This window comes from Buceros rhinoceros, unplaced genomic scaffold (genome assembly GCF_000710305.1).
Source record: "Buceros rhinoceros silvestris isolate BGI_N320 unplaced genomic scaffold, ASM71030v1 scaffold9339, whole genome shotgun sequence".
Taxonomy (NCBI): domain Eukaryota; kingdom Metazoa; phylum Chordata; class Aves; order Bucerotiformes; family Bucerotidae; genus Buceros; species Buceros rhinoceros.
The window spans coordinates 36557-55537 of NW_010430921.1; the positions used below are offsets into that span (position 1 = coordinate 36557).

The following is an 18981-nucleotide window of genomic DNA, read 5'->3' on the forward strand; positions in this document are numbered from 1 at the left end:
ACAGTAACACAAAATAAAAGTACTGCATTAAGTGCTTTGCCTTTGCCCTGTCTGGACTTGGTCTCCAAATTTTTTTCTCTGTATTTCATTATTCATTAAGTTTACAATGTGCTTTAGTAATACATCTTTGGTTTTGTTTCCCAGAGCCAAATCAGACCCCAGGCTTGGCTCTGACTTTAAAGTATTTGGCTTGCCCAGGCATATATATAAAATGAGCAGCCAAAAAAGAGATGTTCCCAGATTTTTTACTTTGAGCGTCAAAGAGAGAAAAATCATTTCCTATGTAGATGAAATAGCAAAGTACAGTAACACCAGAAGTTGCTGCAATTTACTTTTTCACTGTCAGTGCATAGAAAAATGTTGATTTTTTCTTTGCTCCATTCCATCCCCATACTGCCACATGTGCACTGCACCCGTTATATGTGATTTTAAACACCCTCTTCCTTGTTTCTTCAGCTCTGCCCAGCTCTTTCTGACACAGCAATAAGCATTTTCAGATACGGGATTGTTATCTTCCTGTGCCTGGTATGACTTGCCTGAGCATACACTGTGTCATCAGTGCTACCACAATCGATGAGAAGCTCATCTCTCTAGCATTTAACTCAGGTTTTTAAGTTCTATCTTGTGACTTAACTGCCTCCCAGATACTCATTTTCCATTGAACAGTGCTATTATCCCACGGCGACTTAAGCAGTGGTGGTCAACTTTGCGTGCACTCTGCACGTACAAGCTTAATTGATTGCTGGAAATTCTGGTTACAGATAACTTGTTCAATTTGATTCTTGGCGTGCTTTTCAGAGCTTTAATCTTTTTTCATGTTCTTCCCATACTTCTAATCTCTCTAGGCCCTTCTGAATTTCTAGCACAGACAAACTGCAGCAAATACTTCATTATGCTGCTAGGGGAGTATCAGAATCTGTCCTCTGGAAAAAAAAATCTTTAGTAAGAACACCACATCCAAACAATTTTTGCCATTTTGCCAAACATTTTAGGTTGAAACAGAACCAAACCAAAACATACAACAATATTCTCTCTCCAAAAAAGCTCAATAAATCTCTTAACACAATAAATACATCTCTAACAGATAAAATCCACACAGTGTAACATTAATTATTTTTACCATAAAGGGAAGGTATTTTGCTGACCCTGTGAAAACTTATTTTTTATCTCAGTATTTGCATGGCATAATACACACTCCTCCAATGACATTCTTGGGTTTGCTTTTTGTTATAATTTTTTCAGGCAAATTTATTTTTTATACCAATTTGTGTGTGATGTAACATATGTCCTTCCAATTACCTTGTTTTTCTTTTTGTAAAGTTTTCAGTTGTTCTTTATTAGTGGGTTGGGTAAGCGGAGATGTAGATTCCTATGGCATTTTATACATACGCAAATTACAGCTACGCGCCGAAATTCTTTTAAATGTCAGCTATATAATCCTGTAATTTATAACTGTTTGATTACATTTTCAGAAGGACGAAATATGTTGGAAAAGTAAAATATTCAAAGCTTCACTAAAGGAAACAAAACCAAGCGGACTGCAACAGTTGCTGGAATTTCCTTAAAGGACCAAAGAATATCCGATATCTCTGTGCTATCTCTCCACACTTAAACAGGACTGAATTTTGTTCTATGAGTTTCTCATGCCCTAATAAAATAGTTATGAGCTTTACAGATTCCCTACAGGGATAAATTAAGGAAAGAGGCTTCATATGTTTGTTACAATCAGTGAAAGGAAATGTTGAAGATCATACAGCATCTGAACAGAGATCACTCCAGGCCGTTAGCTAGGAATAGCACTATTTATAAATACAGTGCATTAAACGGAAAAGACCGTTAAACATAAATTAATTTAACTAAGATATTCAAACCATATGTAGCTGCTATCATTATTCCACATAAGGGAAACTAATGATGGTTTAGCATCAAGAAAAAACCTAGAGAGTTTGGATCTGAGTTCCCTAGTCAAATCACAGGATACAGAATGTCCCAGAACAGCAACATCTCGAACACTATTTCTTCACAGAACAGAAATTCAGCTTACCTTGCAATGAATTAAAAATTGCGAAGAGGTACAGGAAAGGAAGAGTTAATGGACCCCAGGCAAAAAAGGCAAAACCCCACGTCATGCCCAGGAGGAAGGTCAGGCTGACCACACTACGGAGGTTCCTCAGAATCTCTTCCTTCAGGCTCCGATTAGTTCTTTTCCCATTCCTCCCACAGATCTGCACCATCACCACAATAAACATGGCAACATTCAACAGAAACATGATTCCAAAGTAGCCAGCGCAAGTCACATAAAAGACAACTTCATTCTTGATCCAGCAGCTGTAAAAAATACGACCATTTTTAGTTAATGCAAACTACCCTCCAATTATCTGTACAACTTCAAGGAAAATCAGTCTATGCCTGATATCACTGATGCAGAGCTGCACTTTAAAATGGAACCTTTGTCCATTTTCTGTTTGTAAACAGGATGAAGCCTACCATAGTATTGTCATGTCAGAAATCTGAGGGTTGTACTGCATTCTACTTAAAACTAATTGAAAAGGAAATCTGACCTCAGCTACAAGCTGTGGGAACTGCAATTCCATCATGGAAAGTTTAGACCCAATATGAGTAGCTTCACCACTGTCTTCTGTGTGAAGCTTTAGTACCAGCACGGGCAAACTTGGATCTTACTGTCAAAATCTCAAGTTTCTGCCACTTGAGCTAACGGAGAACTCATACATCTCTGGAGAAGGAGGAGGACAGGTAGTCCTTTGAGGCAGCCATTTGACAGTCAGCCAAGTCAGAGATCTGGCTTATTCCTCTAGCAGCAAATGGCCAGAATGCTTAGCATGATACTATAATAAAAACACAGAATGACAGTTTTATTTATCATGATGAAGCTTTGCCAGACAGGGAACAGAAAATGAGGTAACAGTCATATAAAAATTTTGGCAGTTGGAGATTATTGTCCGGGCATCAAGAGAAGAAGATAGAAAGCTACTGAACTACGCTGACAAAAGGCTGGTCTATTTATGAAGGAGACTATTGTTATACTACTTCTTTGCTCTTGCCTAGAAGATATATAGCTTTCATTTCGGATAAACCAAATCAGGTTTGTTTATTTTATTTTCATGACCAAACTTATGAATTATTATTTTGCCAGAGAATTGTTTGTACCTGACACTGGGTAATGCAGATTTCTTGCCAATTTTTCTTATAGCTTTCTTCACACTTCAGATTCATATAATTTAGAAGATGCTTTTGCACACTTCACTTGTTTAATGCACCTCTGACTTTTCCAAAGCAATCTGACTGATGCTACCTTTTTTTTTCAGACTGTAAATGCCAAATTATGAGAGATTAAAAGAAATACTCACAAGTCATCTCCTCCTTGCCCGTTAACATCTCTGCCATATAACTCTTTGCCATAAATTTGACTTGCATTTGTATTAGCACTCGCTAAAACAATTGCTATCACCAGAGCTGGCAAACCTGTAACACAGAAAACTTGCAGCTTGCTTTCAAATCTTTTAAACCACTGCTTCTCTCAACTGTAAATGTCTTCTCTTTTTCTACAACATTATACACCCTTTACTTAAACGTGCCCCCCCTCAATGAAGCAAATTACATAAATTTTAATAATAATAATAAGGTAAAGGGAATATTTTGGGAAAATAGACAACTATGCAGAAAAGAGCTCTGCGCAAGGAGGTACAGCTCACACAAAAGAAATGTACGTTTCCTGACATGCCTTATTTACACGTCTTATCCTTGCTATGACAAACCATATTCAAAGGGGAAGAGGTTAATTTGCTTTTCCAACCTCTCAGTCCTTGTCCTCTGCTGAGGTTGCCAAAGAGGATGCTAGTTGCCAATGGAAAGACATCAATTATCAGCTGGACTGAGGTCAGTGCTCTAGCCATGAGGTTAATGATTTTGTATTGTGTTGTATTATTTCAAACACAATATGTGCATTCAGGCAGAAGGCATAGATTCCTGATATAGAAAAAAATTGCAGAATAAAAGCACTGCTGCCTGGGCCTCACGGTTATTTTTCAGTACTACATTTTCCATTTCAGTCCTGCTGTGTACACTGCTTAGGGCAGGCAGGATCTCTCTGTGGTTTAAACACTGTGCTGAAGCTCAGGAAGTTTTGGTTGTTCCTGATTCCACCACAGGCTTTGTACTTGTTGGCAAGAAACCTTAAGCTGGATTGAAAGTTTTTTGAAGGTCAATACAAAGGCTCTGCAGTAACTGCAAGAGTTTCTGAATTCACTGTGTGCCATAGTTCTTCATCTCTGATATGACACCAACATTTCCCATTCTGGGAAATGGCCAGTTTATCTCGTGTCTTCACTCCTCCTCGGGCTGTGAGCTACTCTGGGCAGAGAGTGTCAGTTATGGTGTATTTGCACAGAATTATACTGGGGAACTTGGCGACAGAGAGGGCTGGCTGCACGCCGGCACTGCCACAGGCAGGGGGAAGGAAGCACCACACTGATTTTGACTCTGCTCTGCGTTTGTGATTGAGAGCTTTTATATAGCAGCATTTCAAAATACTGCATCTACTGAACTCACCCCAGCCAATGATGCAAAACTTCAGTATGTATCGCCGTATATACGTGTTGAACACTTTCACTAGAGCAATGTACATATGAACAGCTTCTAGTCCCATCCATGTAAAGGTGGCCAGAAGAAAAAAGTGCAAAAGTGCAGCTACAGATATGCAGAGGCCACCTATGTCAAACGATGCAATCCAACCATCAAGCAAGAATACCAGGTTAAGAAAGAGCAGGGCTGTACTCAAATTCATCAGGATTTTGGATGGATAATCTCTTCGCAGCTTCCTAATGAGAGAAATACAGGTGCATATAAATAATTGGCTTCAATCACCCAAGTCACTTGGAGCAGCTGGGTTTGCCAGCCTACAAAGCGAAGGAAAGCACAGACATCTCCACCTAGCTGGAAGCTTTTGTGGCAATAAGGCAGTAGTGATGTGTACTTCTGTGGGATATCACTGAAGGCTTCTGCTGTGGCTGGTGGGGGAAAGCTACCACTTCTTTGGGTCCTTAATGAGCTAATTAACCGCCACAATGTTGTAGCAATGATTTATTACTGAAAACCTTTAAATTTAAATATAATACAATGTGTTTGGGGCTTTAAATGAAAACTGAAGAAAATCAAAAGAAAACTTTTAAAATACAGCTGACCAGAAGCTCAGCTCTGATCACTCCATACGTAAAGCTTCGGTACATTTTTGGAATATATTGTCCAATGCATGTTGTCTTCTATTTGGTGTGGTGGTGAGGTTTTTTGTTTGGATTTGTTTCGGTGTTTTTTTTTTTTTTATAGGATCTTAAGAAGATTGAAGATCAAGTCAATTTTTTTTTTAACTGATATACATTGAAATGTATGAACGGAGGGGCAAGCCAACAACTTCTGCCATCTTGGACCAGAACACTATAGCGTAGGTAGTCCAAAGGAATTCAATCACTGGAGATACTTAGAACTCGAAAACCCCCTTCCCCCGCCACCTCCCCCCAGCAAACTCTCCTTCTTTAGCAGCTACTCTGTCCTGTCCTGTTACAGGCAGAATGGTTCCTTTGTGTTGACATGACTTCATTTTCTCTTTTCACTGTTCACAGAGCTGTATCACTTCAAAACTTTTGTGTTCCCTTGAATCATTTTCAGATTTCAGTGGGACTGCTGTTGAAACTCATTCCAAGAGCAGTTTATTTCTCTTCCTGCTTCTTTCTGAAGGGCTCTAGAATGTAATTGTCCTAACTGGAAATTTCTCTTTATCCTTACAACTTGTTATGCTTACACAGGCAAGTTTAGTTTTGTTTTTTACAAAAAAGCTTGGTTGTGGATTTTATTATAATACATATCTGTTCAGAATCTAGAGGATATTGTACTCCCAAAAGAGAAAATTTTGAGACACATTAACCTTATTACCAGGCCCAAGAGGCACAACACATTGGAAGCAGTAGGAGAGAGTCTGAACTTAAATCCCCTTGAAAAAAATTTTCACTTATAGCATAGTGACCATAATTTTGCAGGTACTTTATCTAAGGCATGGATTTTCCTTCCTAGACAAATAAACCACACTAATCGTGTAAGTATTTATTTCATTCATCACACACAGGTACTTCCTTTGTGAAGTTTTTCACAGAACCAATACTTACTCAAACGCAATATATGTCAGAAGAGTTGCAGCTGAAAATATAGCAGATATCCCACAGCCTATGTAAGTGATAAAGGTGAGGACCTTGGTATTCTGTGGGTCTATCTGTGTAACAGATCTCTGAAGGTCCTACATGAGAGAGGAGGAAGAGGCATCAGTTATTAGCAAACACCTCTTTCCACGAGCACAACACTATTTTCTCGGTAATTAGTCAAGCAGAACTCAAAAGCATTTTGGCAATACTGCTATAACCCTGACATTACGGTTCATGTTTACTGAGTGTACTTGGTTTATAGTCGTTACGCCTCTCACTTCCTTCCCATAGCTCTTCAAAACACTGTGCTGTAAGTATTATAACTGCTGGGATCAGCAGATAGGCAGAGCCTGATACTGATGCTGATAATTCAGTACCAGGAATTCGAATGTCCTACTCTGGAAAAATCCTTTTCAAACTTTTTAGTTTTGTTGTTATAGACAACTCTCTTTAAGAAGATGTGAGATTTAGGAAAATATAACTTAAAATTATTTATACTGAAATGTGCAACATTCTGACGTCACTTCTCATTATTAAAAGTTCGTAAGAGTCAATGTAGCTACTCATCTACTCATTATGGGTGAAACCAGGGGCAAGATAAAGCCTTTTGGTTTCATGGTCTGTTTTGATATGCAAACTACAGTTATAAATAAAATTGGTTAGAAAAATAGTGACAAAGACAACACTTAAAAAGAAAATAATTGGAAATGAAGCAGGAACGTTCTGAGGATTTTTTCCAGTTTTCTGTCCAACTATAATTGCCACACAGTACCAGCTGAGAATAAATGCCAGTGTTACTTCATTTTTTAAGGACAAGAAAAAATGAGACTGTTTGTACCCGTATCACTGTGGAGTAAATGTGAGCAAATACTAACACATAATGGTGTCTATTCTACAGTCAGTGTCACCGCCGTCCCTAGCAAAACTATCTACCAAAAAGAAACAAATAAAATACTACAACGCTTGCCATTCTTCATAGGAAAAAGAGGGGGCAGGGTTTCTACACCCTGTCCTGACTTTATATGATAGTTTATAAGGAGACTGTTATTTGAAAATGATTTAATATCTAAATTAAAGTCAGAAAAGACTATTAAAATGGAAAGCAATTAGAAGGGTCAAAATTGTAAAAATCTACTGGAACAGAGCCCTAATTCAAAGAATTTCTGCCTTATTTCTTCCTGCCACAAAAGCGTTCAGGGAGGCGAAGGGACTCATTGAATATATCCTAAAGAAAGACCTCCTTTTCCCCCTTCGAGGATGAAAAGTGAAATAAGACTACAGTTTAGCTTGCATAAAGACAAAAAGCTCGTGCCTTTTTCATATCTACATCTGTGGGTGATATGAAGAGAGCAATTCTGTTAAGAAGGGTCTGGAAGGCCAAAGCTGAAAAAGTCAGTGCATGCGGTTCCCTCGTGTGGGTAAGTCCTATGTGTTATTGCAACAAGATTAAAAACCAAACACTTCCACTAAGTGCATTGCCGTGATTGGGAGCAACCATCTTTTCTGCACGTATGTTTTAGAGGCCAAAGAATGTTAATTTCAGATGGAAAGCCCATTTCTGAGCATTAAAAAAAAAAAAAATCACGCAATGTTAAGAAAAGTTTGCAGTATTCCATGTTGGGATTCTTTCTCTCAAAACCACTTCCTACATGCAAATTGCTGGAGGCAGATGAATGCTGGAGGAATTCTTCTATTGAGGCTGAAGTGCTCTGTATGGTTCCCTCTTTCATCTCCCTGATAGGCTGTGCTCTGTCTTTCTCAGCCACTCAGTGTGGAGGTTTTGCTTAAAGCTCTGACAGAGTATGAGTTACACATTTTGTACTAGCCCTCAGCGGGCAGACTTTCTCCAGGAGAAGGCCTGTGCTGTAAGGCATTCCCAAAGCTGATTACAAGCATTTAGAAGAGGACAGCAAATACGCGTTTACATATTTCATGAAAGAAAGTAATGCTTTACATGTTTTGACATTAGATAAATATAAATGTTGTCAGATTTAGCAACATAAATTCGCAAGGGACAATTTAGTCTCTTGAATCTCAGGATGACAAAGAATTATGGTGCTCCCCTGACTTTTCATCCTCATTACCAGTTTTACTGTCTGTAGGACAATTTTCCCTCCCTGATCGTTTTCCCTGACAAGGTAAGATTCTCTTTTTGTTTTGAAAACAGCACTTCAATTTTTTTCTCCTACTTCTTTTTTCTGCAGATGACTTCCTACTTCCCTGATCTTGAAATTTCTCATTTCTCATTCACTTCCCTCTTGTTACACCCTCTTGTCTCATTTCTGTCAGATTATAACGTTAAGAGAAATGAAGGGGACTCCCTGCAACTTAAGACTCATTAAGATCAACTTCTTTACCTTGGTTTTACAGTCCCTGACTTACTTTTTCACCCAGCTATGTCCCAGCTTTCATAGATTCATAGAATGCTTTGAGTTGGAAGATTCCTTAAAGATCATCTAACTCCAACTCCCCTTCCATGGGCAGAGACTTATTCCAGTAGACCAGGTTGCTCAAAGCCCCATTCAACCTGGCCTTGAACACCTCCACAGATGGGGAATCCACCACCTCTCTGGGCAACCTGTTCCAGTGTCTCACCACACTCACAGTAAAGAACTTCTTCCTTACATCTGATCTAAATCTACCCTCTTTCAGATTGAAACTGTTACCTCTCGTCCTATCACTACGCCCCCTGACAAAGAGTCCCTCCCCATCTTTCATGCAGCCCCCCTTTAAGTACTGGAATGCCTCCATAAGGTCTCCCTGGAACCTTCTCTTCTCCAGGCTGAACAACCCCAATGCTCTCAGCCTGTCCTGACAGAAGAGGTGTTTCATGCCTCTGACCATCTTCATGGGCCTCCTCTGGACCCACTCGAAAAGATTCCTGTCTTTCTCATGATGGGAACCCCAAAGCTGAACACAACACTCCAGGTGGCATCTCATAACAGCAGAGCAGAGGGGGAGAATCAACTCCCTTGACCTGCTGGCCACGCTTCCTTTGATGGAAGCTCTTTGAAGTTGGATTTTATAATATGCCATTTGTATTTTAGTATCACTCAGAGGTATCAGCTCCAGGTCTTTTGTGGCACAGTATTCTCAAAATTTAGGATACTCTTATGAGCACATTTTATGTTTTATTTTATAATATTTAGCCACTTGTAAAGAACATAATAATAATAGTAATAATTAAATAATAATAATGTACTTTCTTTACTAACTTTATTCATTACCTCATTCCTAATCCTTATCACTATATCTTTTGTTATGAAAAGACAACTTTATGATAATATGGGGGGAAAGTATGTATTATTAAAAAGAGTGCAAAAAGAATAACCCAAGTAACAAAAACGGAAGTTGTCCTGACCCAAGACAAAAACTTCATTGCAATTCCCAGAAAACATAACCCAGCGAATGGTGAGGTTGCCTACCATTAGAACCCCAAAGTGTGTGAGGTGGTTGCATAAGCAAATGGTCTCATTTTCATTGGACTCTGCATCCACTTGGCAGCCCGCAGGGTTCCAGCCACCATTGCCATCTGTAGAAATGGAAACAGGAGAAATTGTTCTTTCCAGCAAACTCATGTCATCCTCTTTTAACAGATTTCTCGCTTCATCTTGTGCAAATGCAGAAGTGCTTTCTCAAATTGAGTGACCATTAAAAATAATCGGGAGAGAAGCAAGTGTCAGATATCCTAGTTTCTGCAGAGAATCCCACCCGATGAGTGTCCCAGTAATGGGATACTGAGCAGAAGCAATAGATGGAGATCAATAACAAAGGCACGAAGTTTTTTGTTTAAAGAGGGATGAATAAGACCTACTATGTGGATCATGCATTAAGACACACCTTAATTTTACCCAACAATTTTTTAGATTTTAGAACTCCCTTTTACCACACTGATGTGACGTCTACACCTGCCTCCCTCCTGCTCATATATCTCCAGGCACATGAAAGTATTTATGGCCCAGGAGCAGAGGGTTTCACCCTTCCTCTCTGCAATGTGTAATGCAGAAAGTCAGAGTGGATAATCCCCATGATCCTTTGTGACCTTAAGAAAAACCACAAACTATCCCTTACGTGGCAAACCTGAAAAAGACATTCTGAAAAATAAGTAGAAAGATCTTATTTTTAAAAATTAGATGTTGAAAAGTAAAATTTATATTCCTGATTATTTCTCCTTCCACTTTTCCCCGATGAACTAATTGAACTCATGTGGACTAATTCTGTGAAGTAGTTCCTATTCTCTGATCTCTTAAAGACATTTTTGCACAGCTCTAGGCAAAATACAGCTAATTATCTGACTGGCCCTATAACTTCACCTCAAATTCAAGACAGAATCTCTCAAAAGACTGTGAAGATGTTCCAAAACCACTTAAAAGTCCCCCCTACTCAGACAGCCACTGAGAATAGTTTCCCCCCTGTGTGCTTCTTCTTTAATGCTCTTCTTAAGTTTAGCTTCCTAACTAGACTTTTTTTCCCCCCTTTTTTATCTTTCTGCATTCTCCTCAGTTCTGTCTGAATTTCCAGCCTTCAAGTACAACTCTGGACTTTAAATTTATTTCTTGCAAAAGTCTCTGTACTAAATCACTCCACCCAAAATCCTACTGCTAAGGACAGTTACTTCTTTGCTCTATCTGTTTCATTGTAAGGAAGAGTAACATCTCAGTAATCTCTAAAATGAAAGGATCTGGAAAGTCAACCCAGAAAATGACTGTCTGCAAAGGATGAAGAGCCTGAGTGTAACATCACACATGGCTTAAGCAGTAGCAATGAAGAGTGGGCTAAGATGCTGCCTTGGTAATGTGTGTCTCCATACAGGACCTCAACACGCTGACTGTCATCCATTTACAAGGCGGATGAAGTTTGTGTAATGCAGTTCCGAACCTTCCACAAAAGAAAAAGCAGCCTAAGATTTGTAACAGGCACAATTTCACAATTAAATAAACCAAGATTTTAAAAATTACCAATGGCTAAGCATCATCCATGTGTCTGAGTAGCAGACACCTAATTTGAACATACAAACAGATCAGTGAAAAACTGCTACCAGACACGGAAAAGTCGAGAAACTTCCTTTACAAATTTAAAATGTTAAACAAATTTATATATCTGCTGTTCAAGCAACTGTACTAACCACAAGAAATGAAACAGTGGAAAGACATACTCTAATTCTCCAAGAATTGATTAAGAATGAAAACGGCCAAGACTGTGACTGATTTTAAAAACTTAAGACACCTTTATTTCTGACATAAAAGAAATTACAGTATTTTTAAACTTACCATTTTTGTTCATATCCCAGAAGACACAGGTAGGCTTAGGATCTTCCTAGGAACACATGCAAAAGTAGACTTTGTTTACCTCTTTAGATACAAATCTCATCACGTACACATTTACAATGGATGTTTTACTCGTATCTTCTCATTTAAGGAGCAGGAGAATAAATATAACTTGGATTGTTGAAATTTTGTCTAGTGTCAAATTAGAATTTAATCTGCTAGAAAGAGAGATCTGCCCAGATTATAAATCTAGAGCACTGCTCCTCCGCACTATTTCTTTTCCACATCCTCAGAATAAATAGTTTTATTGTCTCACTAAAGCTATCCACGTATATGATGTCTTTACAGAGTCTAAATACTTTTTACTGTTCACTTCCTTAGGACTTCTCAGTGAATCCTCAGTGGAGGTTGCTTTGCCTGGCCTTAAAATAATCGTTATTATTAAGTGTATGCTACAATTAATCACACTGTGAAAATTACAAGCCAGGTTCTCATAAACAATCACAAAAAATTTACTTAGGTATTGCATTTTAACATCTTTCTTCTTCTAGAAGAACTTCTAGAAGAACGTCTCTAGAGCTATTGTCTCTTTCGGAGTAGCTATTGACAACATGTCTGAGAACAGAGTCAGGCTCACACGCTTTTTAACTGAAACAGCATGTGCCAAAAGGTTGCATTTGATCTGTATTTCCCTAAATTATCTGTAGTCATCTTTTAACAACGTGGTTCTGTCCATTCTGCCTTTGCTGAAAACCACATAACAACAAAATAACTTGAGGAACTAGAAACAAAGCAGTTTATGTTTGATCAAAGAATTTCAGTCACACTAAAGTTCCAGTGTAATAAGTTGTGTCCCTGGTCACAAACATTATCATTAACAGAAGATTTGTAACTGTTATTGGCACAGAAATTGCCTCTGAGCAGCAGAATCAATAGTCTTTTGGATAAATGCTAGATCATGAATGGAGTAGGAACATATGAGGGTGGGAGAGGTTATTTGGTTTTACGTCTTGCTTACTTGCTTTTGTTCTAGAGTTTTTATTTCCATTTGAGTTTATGCTCTTACTCAAAATCCACCCAAATCAATCAGGCTATATGCTTATCCTTTAGAATCACAGAATGCTTTGGGCTGGAAAAGACCTTTAAAGGTCATCTAGTCCAAATCCGCTGCAGTGAGCAGGGACATCTTTACACTAGAGCAGGTTTCTCAGAGTCCCATACAACCCGACCTTGAATGTTCCCAGGGACAGTTCAATCGCTTCTCTGGACAACCTGTGCCAGTGTTTTGCCACCCTCATTGTAAAAAATGTCTTCCTTATATCTAGTCTAAATCTCCCCTCTTTTAGTTCAAAACAATCACCCCTTGCCCTGTTGCAACTAGGGTCCTGCTAAAAAGTCTGTCCCCGTATTTCCTATCGGCCCCCTTTAAATATTGAAAGGCCATAATAAAGAGTCCCTGGAGCCTTCTCTTCTTCAGGCTCAACAACCCCAGCTCTCTCAGCCTGTCCTCACAGGAGAGGTGTTCAATCCCTCTGATCACTTTTGTGACCCTCCTCTGGACTCACTCCAAGGGGTCCCTGTCTTTCTTGTGCTGAGGACTCCAGCGCTGGTCATGTACTCCGGATGGGGAGTATATTACTATACATTACTATACATATCTGCATTCCATTCCTCTGAATAATCAGTATTGTTTTACCTGAATTTTGGTATGCTTAATTGTAACCTTCACGTAATCCTGAAGATCCTGAATGGTTACGTTCCCAATGCTGCATGCCACCACGAAACTGGTCAAATTGGCAGGATTTTCTGCATCCTTTGAAAGATTCAGAAAAATAATAAATGCTTACACAGCGCATAACGTAAAAGCCAGAGTACACAGTTTCATTTTTGCAGCATGCCAGAATAAATAAACTGTCAGCATTTCTACACTTTTGATCATGCAGTATAAGAACATTATGTTTATAAAATCAAATTATGGGTTTGCCTCATGGAAGTTTCCGTATTTTTCTTATAGTCATAAACATATATAGGCACAATAAGAAAAAGAGGTTAGAAGGCCTAAATTCCCCCTTTAATCATTATGTCTGATGCCAACAAAATTATAACTTAAACAATGTAGCAGATAACAACCCATGATATGATTAGCTTATTTCCCTGAACTAGCTTGCTTATCTTATTGTCGACACAATCCTTTCTAGTAGATGCAAAGTTTTTTGAGAAAAAGCTGTTTTCTGTGTATAGTTGCTAAATCATCCTCCATTCTGCAATGAATAAGTAGTTGTAAAGAAATTCAAAGTAATTTTACATACTGTAGGAGGAAATAGTTTGGACAAGATCTTATTTGATGGGAATTTACATAGAAGACTGGTGTTATCACTGAACAATACCATTTCTAACCTAACCTAGTCAAATGCCACTCTATTGCCACTCACTTCTCCTCCAAAAATCTGGGTTCCCGAACTCCTGAACCCCTCTGATTCCTTTACACTAGGGGTTTTTTTTAGCCTGACAAGATGTCAGGTATCAGCTTAGCACTGGGCTCATGAGATCCCACCACTCATGAGACAGAATAGCTTCAGTTATTAAGTTCACATTATCCTGAGAAGATTTTTTTTCTTAAGAACCATATCCAAGAGTTTTCAAACACACTATTTCAGATTATACTGGAGCTTTGTCACAATTTCTTAAAAACTTAAAGACTGCAAAGGAATGAAAATGCAGTTTTCTAGACAGTCCTGGAGCATTCAGACAAGACAAAACCTCTTGGCTACCACCTAAATTTCAACCTCTGATAAAGTCTATGAAAGCCTTTCAATAGATTTCTATGGGTTTCAGCAGATTCTGCCTTTAGCAGATTACAAAAACTAGAAATACATATCAGATAGTGTCTTATGGGAAGGCAATTTAGTATATTCTTACTTGTCTGTAGAAAGGAATAGAAATAACGTGTGCGTTAAAGTAAAATGCAGACAACTGCTTATTTAGCTACAAGGCTGTGCTCAGCTATCGTTAGGGGTAAGCTTTTGGCCAATAAAATACATAGAGATACACAAAGCAAAGCAATGCTGAGGCTAGCATGAATGACATAAAACTGGTCTAGTCTAAACAATTGTTACAATTCACATATTTACCATATTTGCACATTATTTTCATGGCCTCAGAACTCACGAGGATGAACCTTCCGACCTAACTTTAGACATGCATAAGGAAGATGTCTAGAGCTGAAGTAGCCATTCTATTCTAGCGTTTCTTAACAAAGTCAATGAAAGGAAACTGGTACCAGTCTCCTTTCCAGGCCATAATCCAACTTAACTATTCTATACATCTAGGTTGAAAATGGGTTGCCTAAACACAAGTGTCCATTTTAGAGGCTTTAAGATATTCTGCGCAGCTGCTATTGCAGAAAACCTCACATCTCTTACAGGTTCATTGTCACATCTCTTGGCCAGTAGGAGCTTTGTACCCTGGGCTGTCTCAAACTGCATTGCACTTCTTTGTCTGGGGAATTGCTGCCTACTCCTGCACTAGGAACACTCCTGCCTTCGGTGAAATGAATCCCACCCTTACACCAACCTTTTTTTCATAGTATTCTAAGTAATGTAACCATCAGATTCTAATGAATGACAGGACAAAACTTACTAGCATTCTCTCAGTTGCAATAAAAAAAAAAAAAACAACTCCAGTGCTGTAAAGTATGAAGTTTCACTGTTACTTGAATGCTTGTAAGAAATACAGCTAACAGCATTATGAGTTTTTTTAATTGCAATTGGAAGAAATGTATTTATGAAATACTTTTATACTAATGGATACGGTTATTTGGTTGTAAGATGGCATGTGGATCAATTTATTTTTAGGCTTTCTTTTTAGCAATTTTTTTTAGACTTACTGAGTTTTACACGTTTTTAATTAATTGTGTTGAACAAATCACCCATGAATAGTTTGAAAAACACACATAAAAAAGAGAGGCATTTTAGTTGCAAATTTAGATACAAATTTTCCTGGTTTTTGCTTTTCAATGACTTATTAAGTATTTCTTAGATCAAATTCTAGCATCATTAAAGGACATGTTCTGGCTTATATGATTTTATGCCATTATGACAAGCCTACATCTGTATTCTTCTGGTTTCCTTATTAAATATATTCATCCTGTTTTTCTCAAAAGCAGGCTTAAAATGAATACTGTTTTAAATAGTTAAAGATACTTTGGGGTGTATTTCAGAAGGCAACTGAGGGTCATGGGTATTTTTTTGCCTAGATTATCTGAAGAATCTGGATACACTGCCAATAAAAACGATAATATAGGGACAATAGAATACTACAGAGCTCTGCGGATGCACAAGAGCCAAAGGTCACTTGAAATACTAATGGGAAAACAAACTCAGGTCTTCTGAGGCTCAGTCTGCAGTTCACTATGAAATAATGTTTCCCGCTTAATTAACTCTTTTTATAAAAAAATAGGTATGGTTTTGGTTGTTTTTTCCAAGCTGCGAATTTGTCCTAATTTTTTTGGCATCCACCAAGCAGGAACTATTTCTAATTACCATGTAATGGGACCCAAAGGAGAAAAATACCAAACCTACCTGAATCCCTTTATTTTTCAGGTACAAGTATTGTTACCCTTATTCCATTTTAAAAAAGGTGTGCTAATGAGAACACAGATATGAAGAGTAATGTGTATAGAATCCATGTTCTCTGTCTGATTACCACCAGCCCAGAGTTTCCAACCAAATATAAGTAGCCAGCTGGATATTAGTGTCAAACAGCTCTCTTAAGGAACAGAGAAAGAAAGAGTACTTGGCAATGTTAGAGGCCGAATTCCCTTCTGACAGAAAGGAACCTGGCTCCACCGAACATCAAGAATCTGTATTCAATGCATTTTAGCAGAAGTTATGCCCTTTAAGAGGCCTTGCTACTTTACTCTGATTATAAGCAGCTGCGATACAGTTTTCCCCAGATCACCCTGAGAAGTTTATCTCACATATGACAGGAACTTGCAGTCAAATCACTGCCTTTAATTCAACTTGGGCACTCTTGACTATTTTGTCACTCTGAACATTACACTGTCTCTAGTGCCCTACATTTGCTATCACCTTCTCATTCCTCTAACTCACGAGATGCTGTGAAATCATCACACTACAGGAAACTCTTAGCAGCTAGCTTTGACTCACCCTAACTGAAATGACTTCAAGCACATTAAAGTTTACCTGAAAAAGACCATTTTTATTGAAGAAAGTAAACTGAGCCCTGGATATAACTTCAAACTCATCTTGGCTTAAATTCTTCAGTAAACTTGGTGGCAGAACAACAGAAGCAAAGGAATTTGTCTGATCCTTGTCAAAACCTATCTGTTAAATAAAAACAACAGAAGAATATGTTCAAACAAACCCCAAACCATACATTGTCCACAAGTGGGTTCACATCCTTACACGAAGATATCAAACATGGAATAGAATCAATCAACACAAATATGATCTGTATCTATATAAGAATAGATGCAATAAATCAATAAATAAATAAATAGATAAATTAAAAGGCTTAGGAGGTTTTCCCACCCTTCCAGCATGAGATCAGCCTTCTGCTACAAAATGGTATTAGATAAAACAAACATACTCCTTCACTGCTGTAATGACAATTTGGAAATAATGAGATGGCAATAATGGCAGTCATAATAATTTTCAGTAACCTTTAAGATACCTTCTCTCACACCAAACAATGTTGAGAACTGAAAAATATACTCTGAATCCTTCTTTCTTGAGTCCTATTATTTGGCTTGATCTGAACATCTGAATTAATTCTCTTATGAGCTTTTCTATTTTATCTGTTACAGAAGGGAGAATTTAAAGATTAGTGTAACCTCTCTATATTTATCATGCTATGTAGCACTAAATAAGACACTTTCTGCCATCGATATAAGCTTAATCTATACTGGCAACGTGTCAGACAGCTGAAAGCCCTCCATGGCTCAGGGATGTAACAAGCGAGCAGGAAATAAATGAGGATGCAAACTTGCATTTCATTAGCTACCAGGCAGCAATTCTATGACTCTCCCACCACGGCATACTCAAGGTGTGCCACCTTACCCATCAAAGGAAGGGGAGCAAGCCATCTCACTGTGGCTTTATAGTAAAAACGTTTAAGAATTTTACCGTGTGATAAGGAAACTCACACTCCTGACTTCTTCAGAGGCAACTTGGTCACGTAGTTAAGGCTCCCATGATCAGCTGTATGATTCTAAAAGCGCCATTACCTAACAGCAAGTTTAAAACCATAGGCTACTGATAGATTTATTTAACTTCTGAACTATCACTGAATTTTTACTGTGAATAACAGGCACCCTTGGAAACTAGTAAGAAGTGGTTCATAGATATCTCCTGACAGGGCTAAATGCAGTTGAATAAAAGGTTTTCAAAGGATAGCTCTGCTACATCGAACAGAAAGTGTGTGTGTGTGATAAAGATGTCCCATTAGGTATTGTCTGCAACGGGAATGGAAGAGGCTTCTATAAAGAACTATGGATATATTACAGGAACAATTTAATAATATGAATCACCAAAAGCTAACTTAGTCAAAGGTTTGGCAAGAAACATAAAGACACGGGGGACTGAAATAGAATCTTTCCAAATCGCCATGGATACATTTGCTTCATATCTACTTTAAGAAAAAAATATGAAGTAAAATCTGGAAACATTCTGACATACAGCTTGAAGAGTTTAACGCTCCCTGATGGGCCTGGGATAGGTCATCACATCACTGGTAAAAAACCTGGGCTTTCACAAGGAAATCTCCCTCTGGTAGGGATCGCAAGTTTCTTTCCTGATAGGCATGGAAAATATAAATGACCACACCTGCTGTAGACTTTTCTGGTAGGAAGGATGCTAAGAATTCTCAATCAGCTGTTGGAAATGTGAAAGTCTAAGAAGAAACTCATGTTCCAATAGGAACATTATAAATAATTTGACGGAGTTTGGATTTTATGATTATTTAGACAGTGCTGTAATAAATGACTCCAAGGCAAGAAAATTCCTGGATGTCCTCAAGCCACAGATGGTAATTCTTATTATACATGTGAACATCCCAAACCTTGCCTCAGAATTTTTCCTTTCCTCTTTCCATAAATACAGGATGAGATGTGGAGGAGAAATGTTCCATTGATAACAATCAAAGAACCATCAGCTATTGAGCTTCATTAATGAGAGCTAAACAAAAGAGATTTACAATCATAAAAAATTACTAATAAAATTGAATCAAAGAACTTTTACCCCAAATGCCTCTGAATATAAATATGTGAAAACTCAATTACCTTAAAGCCATATGTATCTATTTAAAGCAGCATTTGAGTTTTGATCTAAAGTCTACAGACAGAGCATGCAAAAGGCCTGCAGCCTATTATATGACTACTACTTTTTCTAGCACTGTCTTCATTACTGGTTTTGATTTTTACAGTATCTAGTACTCTACAAAATGGTCAGACATTTATCTTATCAGGATTGTTGTCTTGCCAATTT

The 18981-nt window shown here is 38.0% G+C and overlaps 1 protein-coding gene across 1 annotated transcript in view; it reads right to left on the reverse strand.

Moving 5' to 3' along the window:
- The window catches only part of GPR126 (G protein-coupled receptor 126), a 106320-nt gene that overhangs the window by 9112 nt on the left and 78227 nt on the right, over positions 1-18981 (reverse strand). Inside the window, exons 14-21 of the mRNA XM_010143199.1 lie at positions 16681-16821; positions 13173-13289; positions 11480-11525; positions 9635-9741; positions 6177-6304; positions 4570-4838; positions 3369-3483; positions 2045-2328 (exon numbers count right to left, since the gene is read on the reverse strand). Of these exons, the coding sequence (XP_010141501.1) occupies positions 2045-2328; positions 3369-3483; positions 4570-4838; positions 6177-6304; positions 9635-9741; positions 11480-11525; positions 13173-13289; positions 16681-16821 (1207 nt within the window). The remainder of the gene's footprint in view (positions 1-2044; positions 2329-3368; positions 3484-4569; positions 4839-6176; positions 6305-9634; positions 9742-11479; positions 11526-13172; positions 13290-16680; positions 16822-18981) is intronic.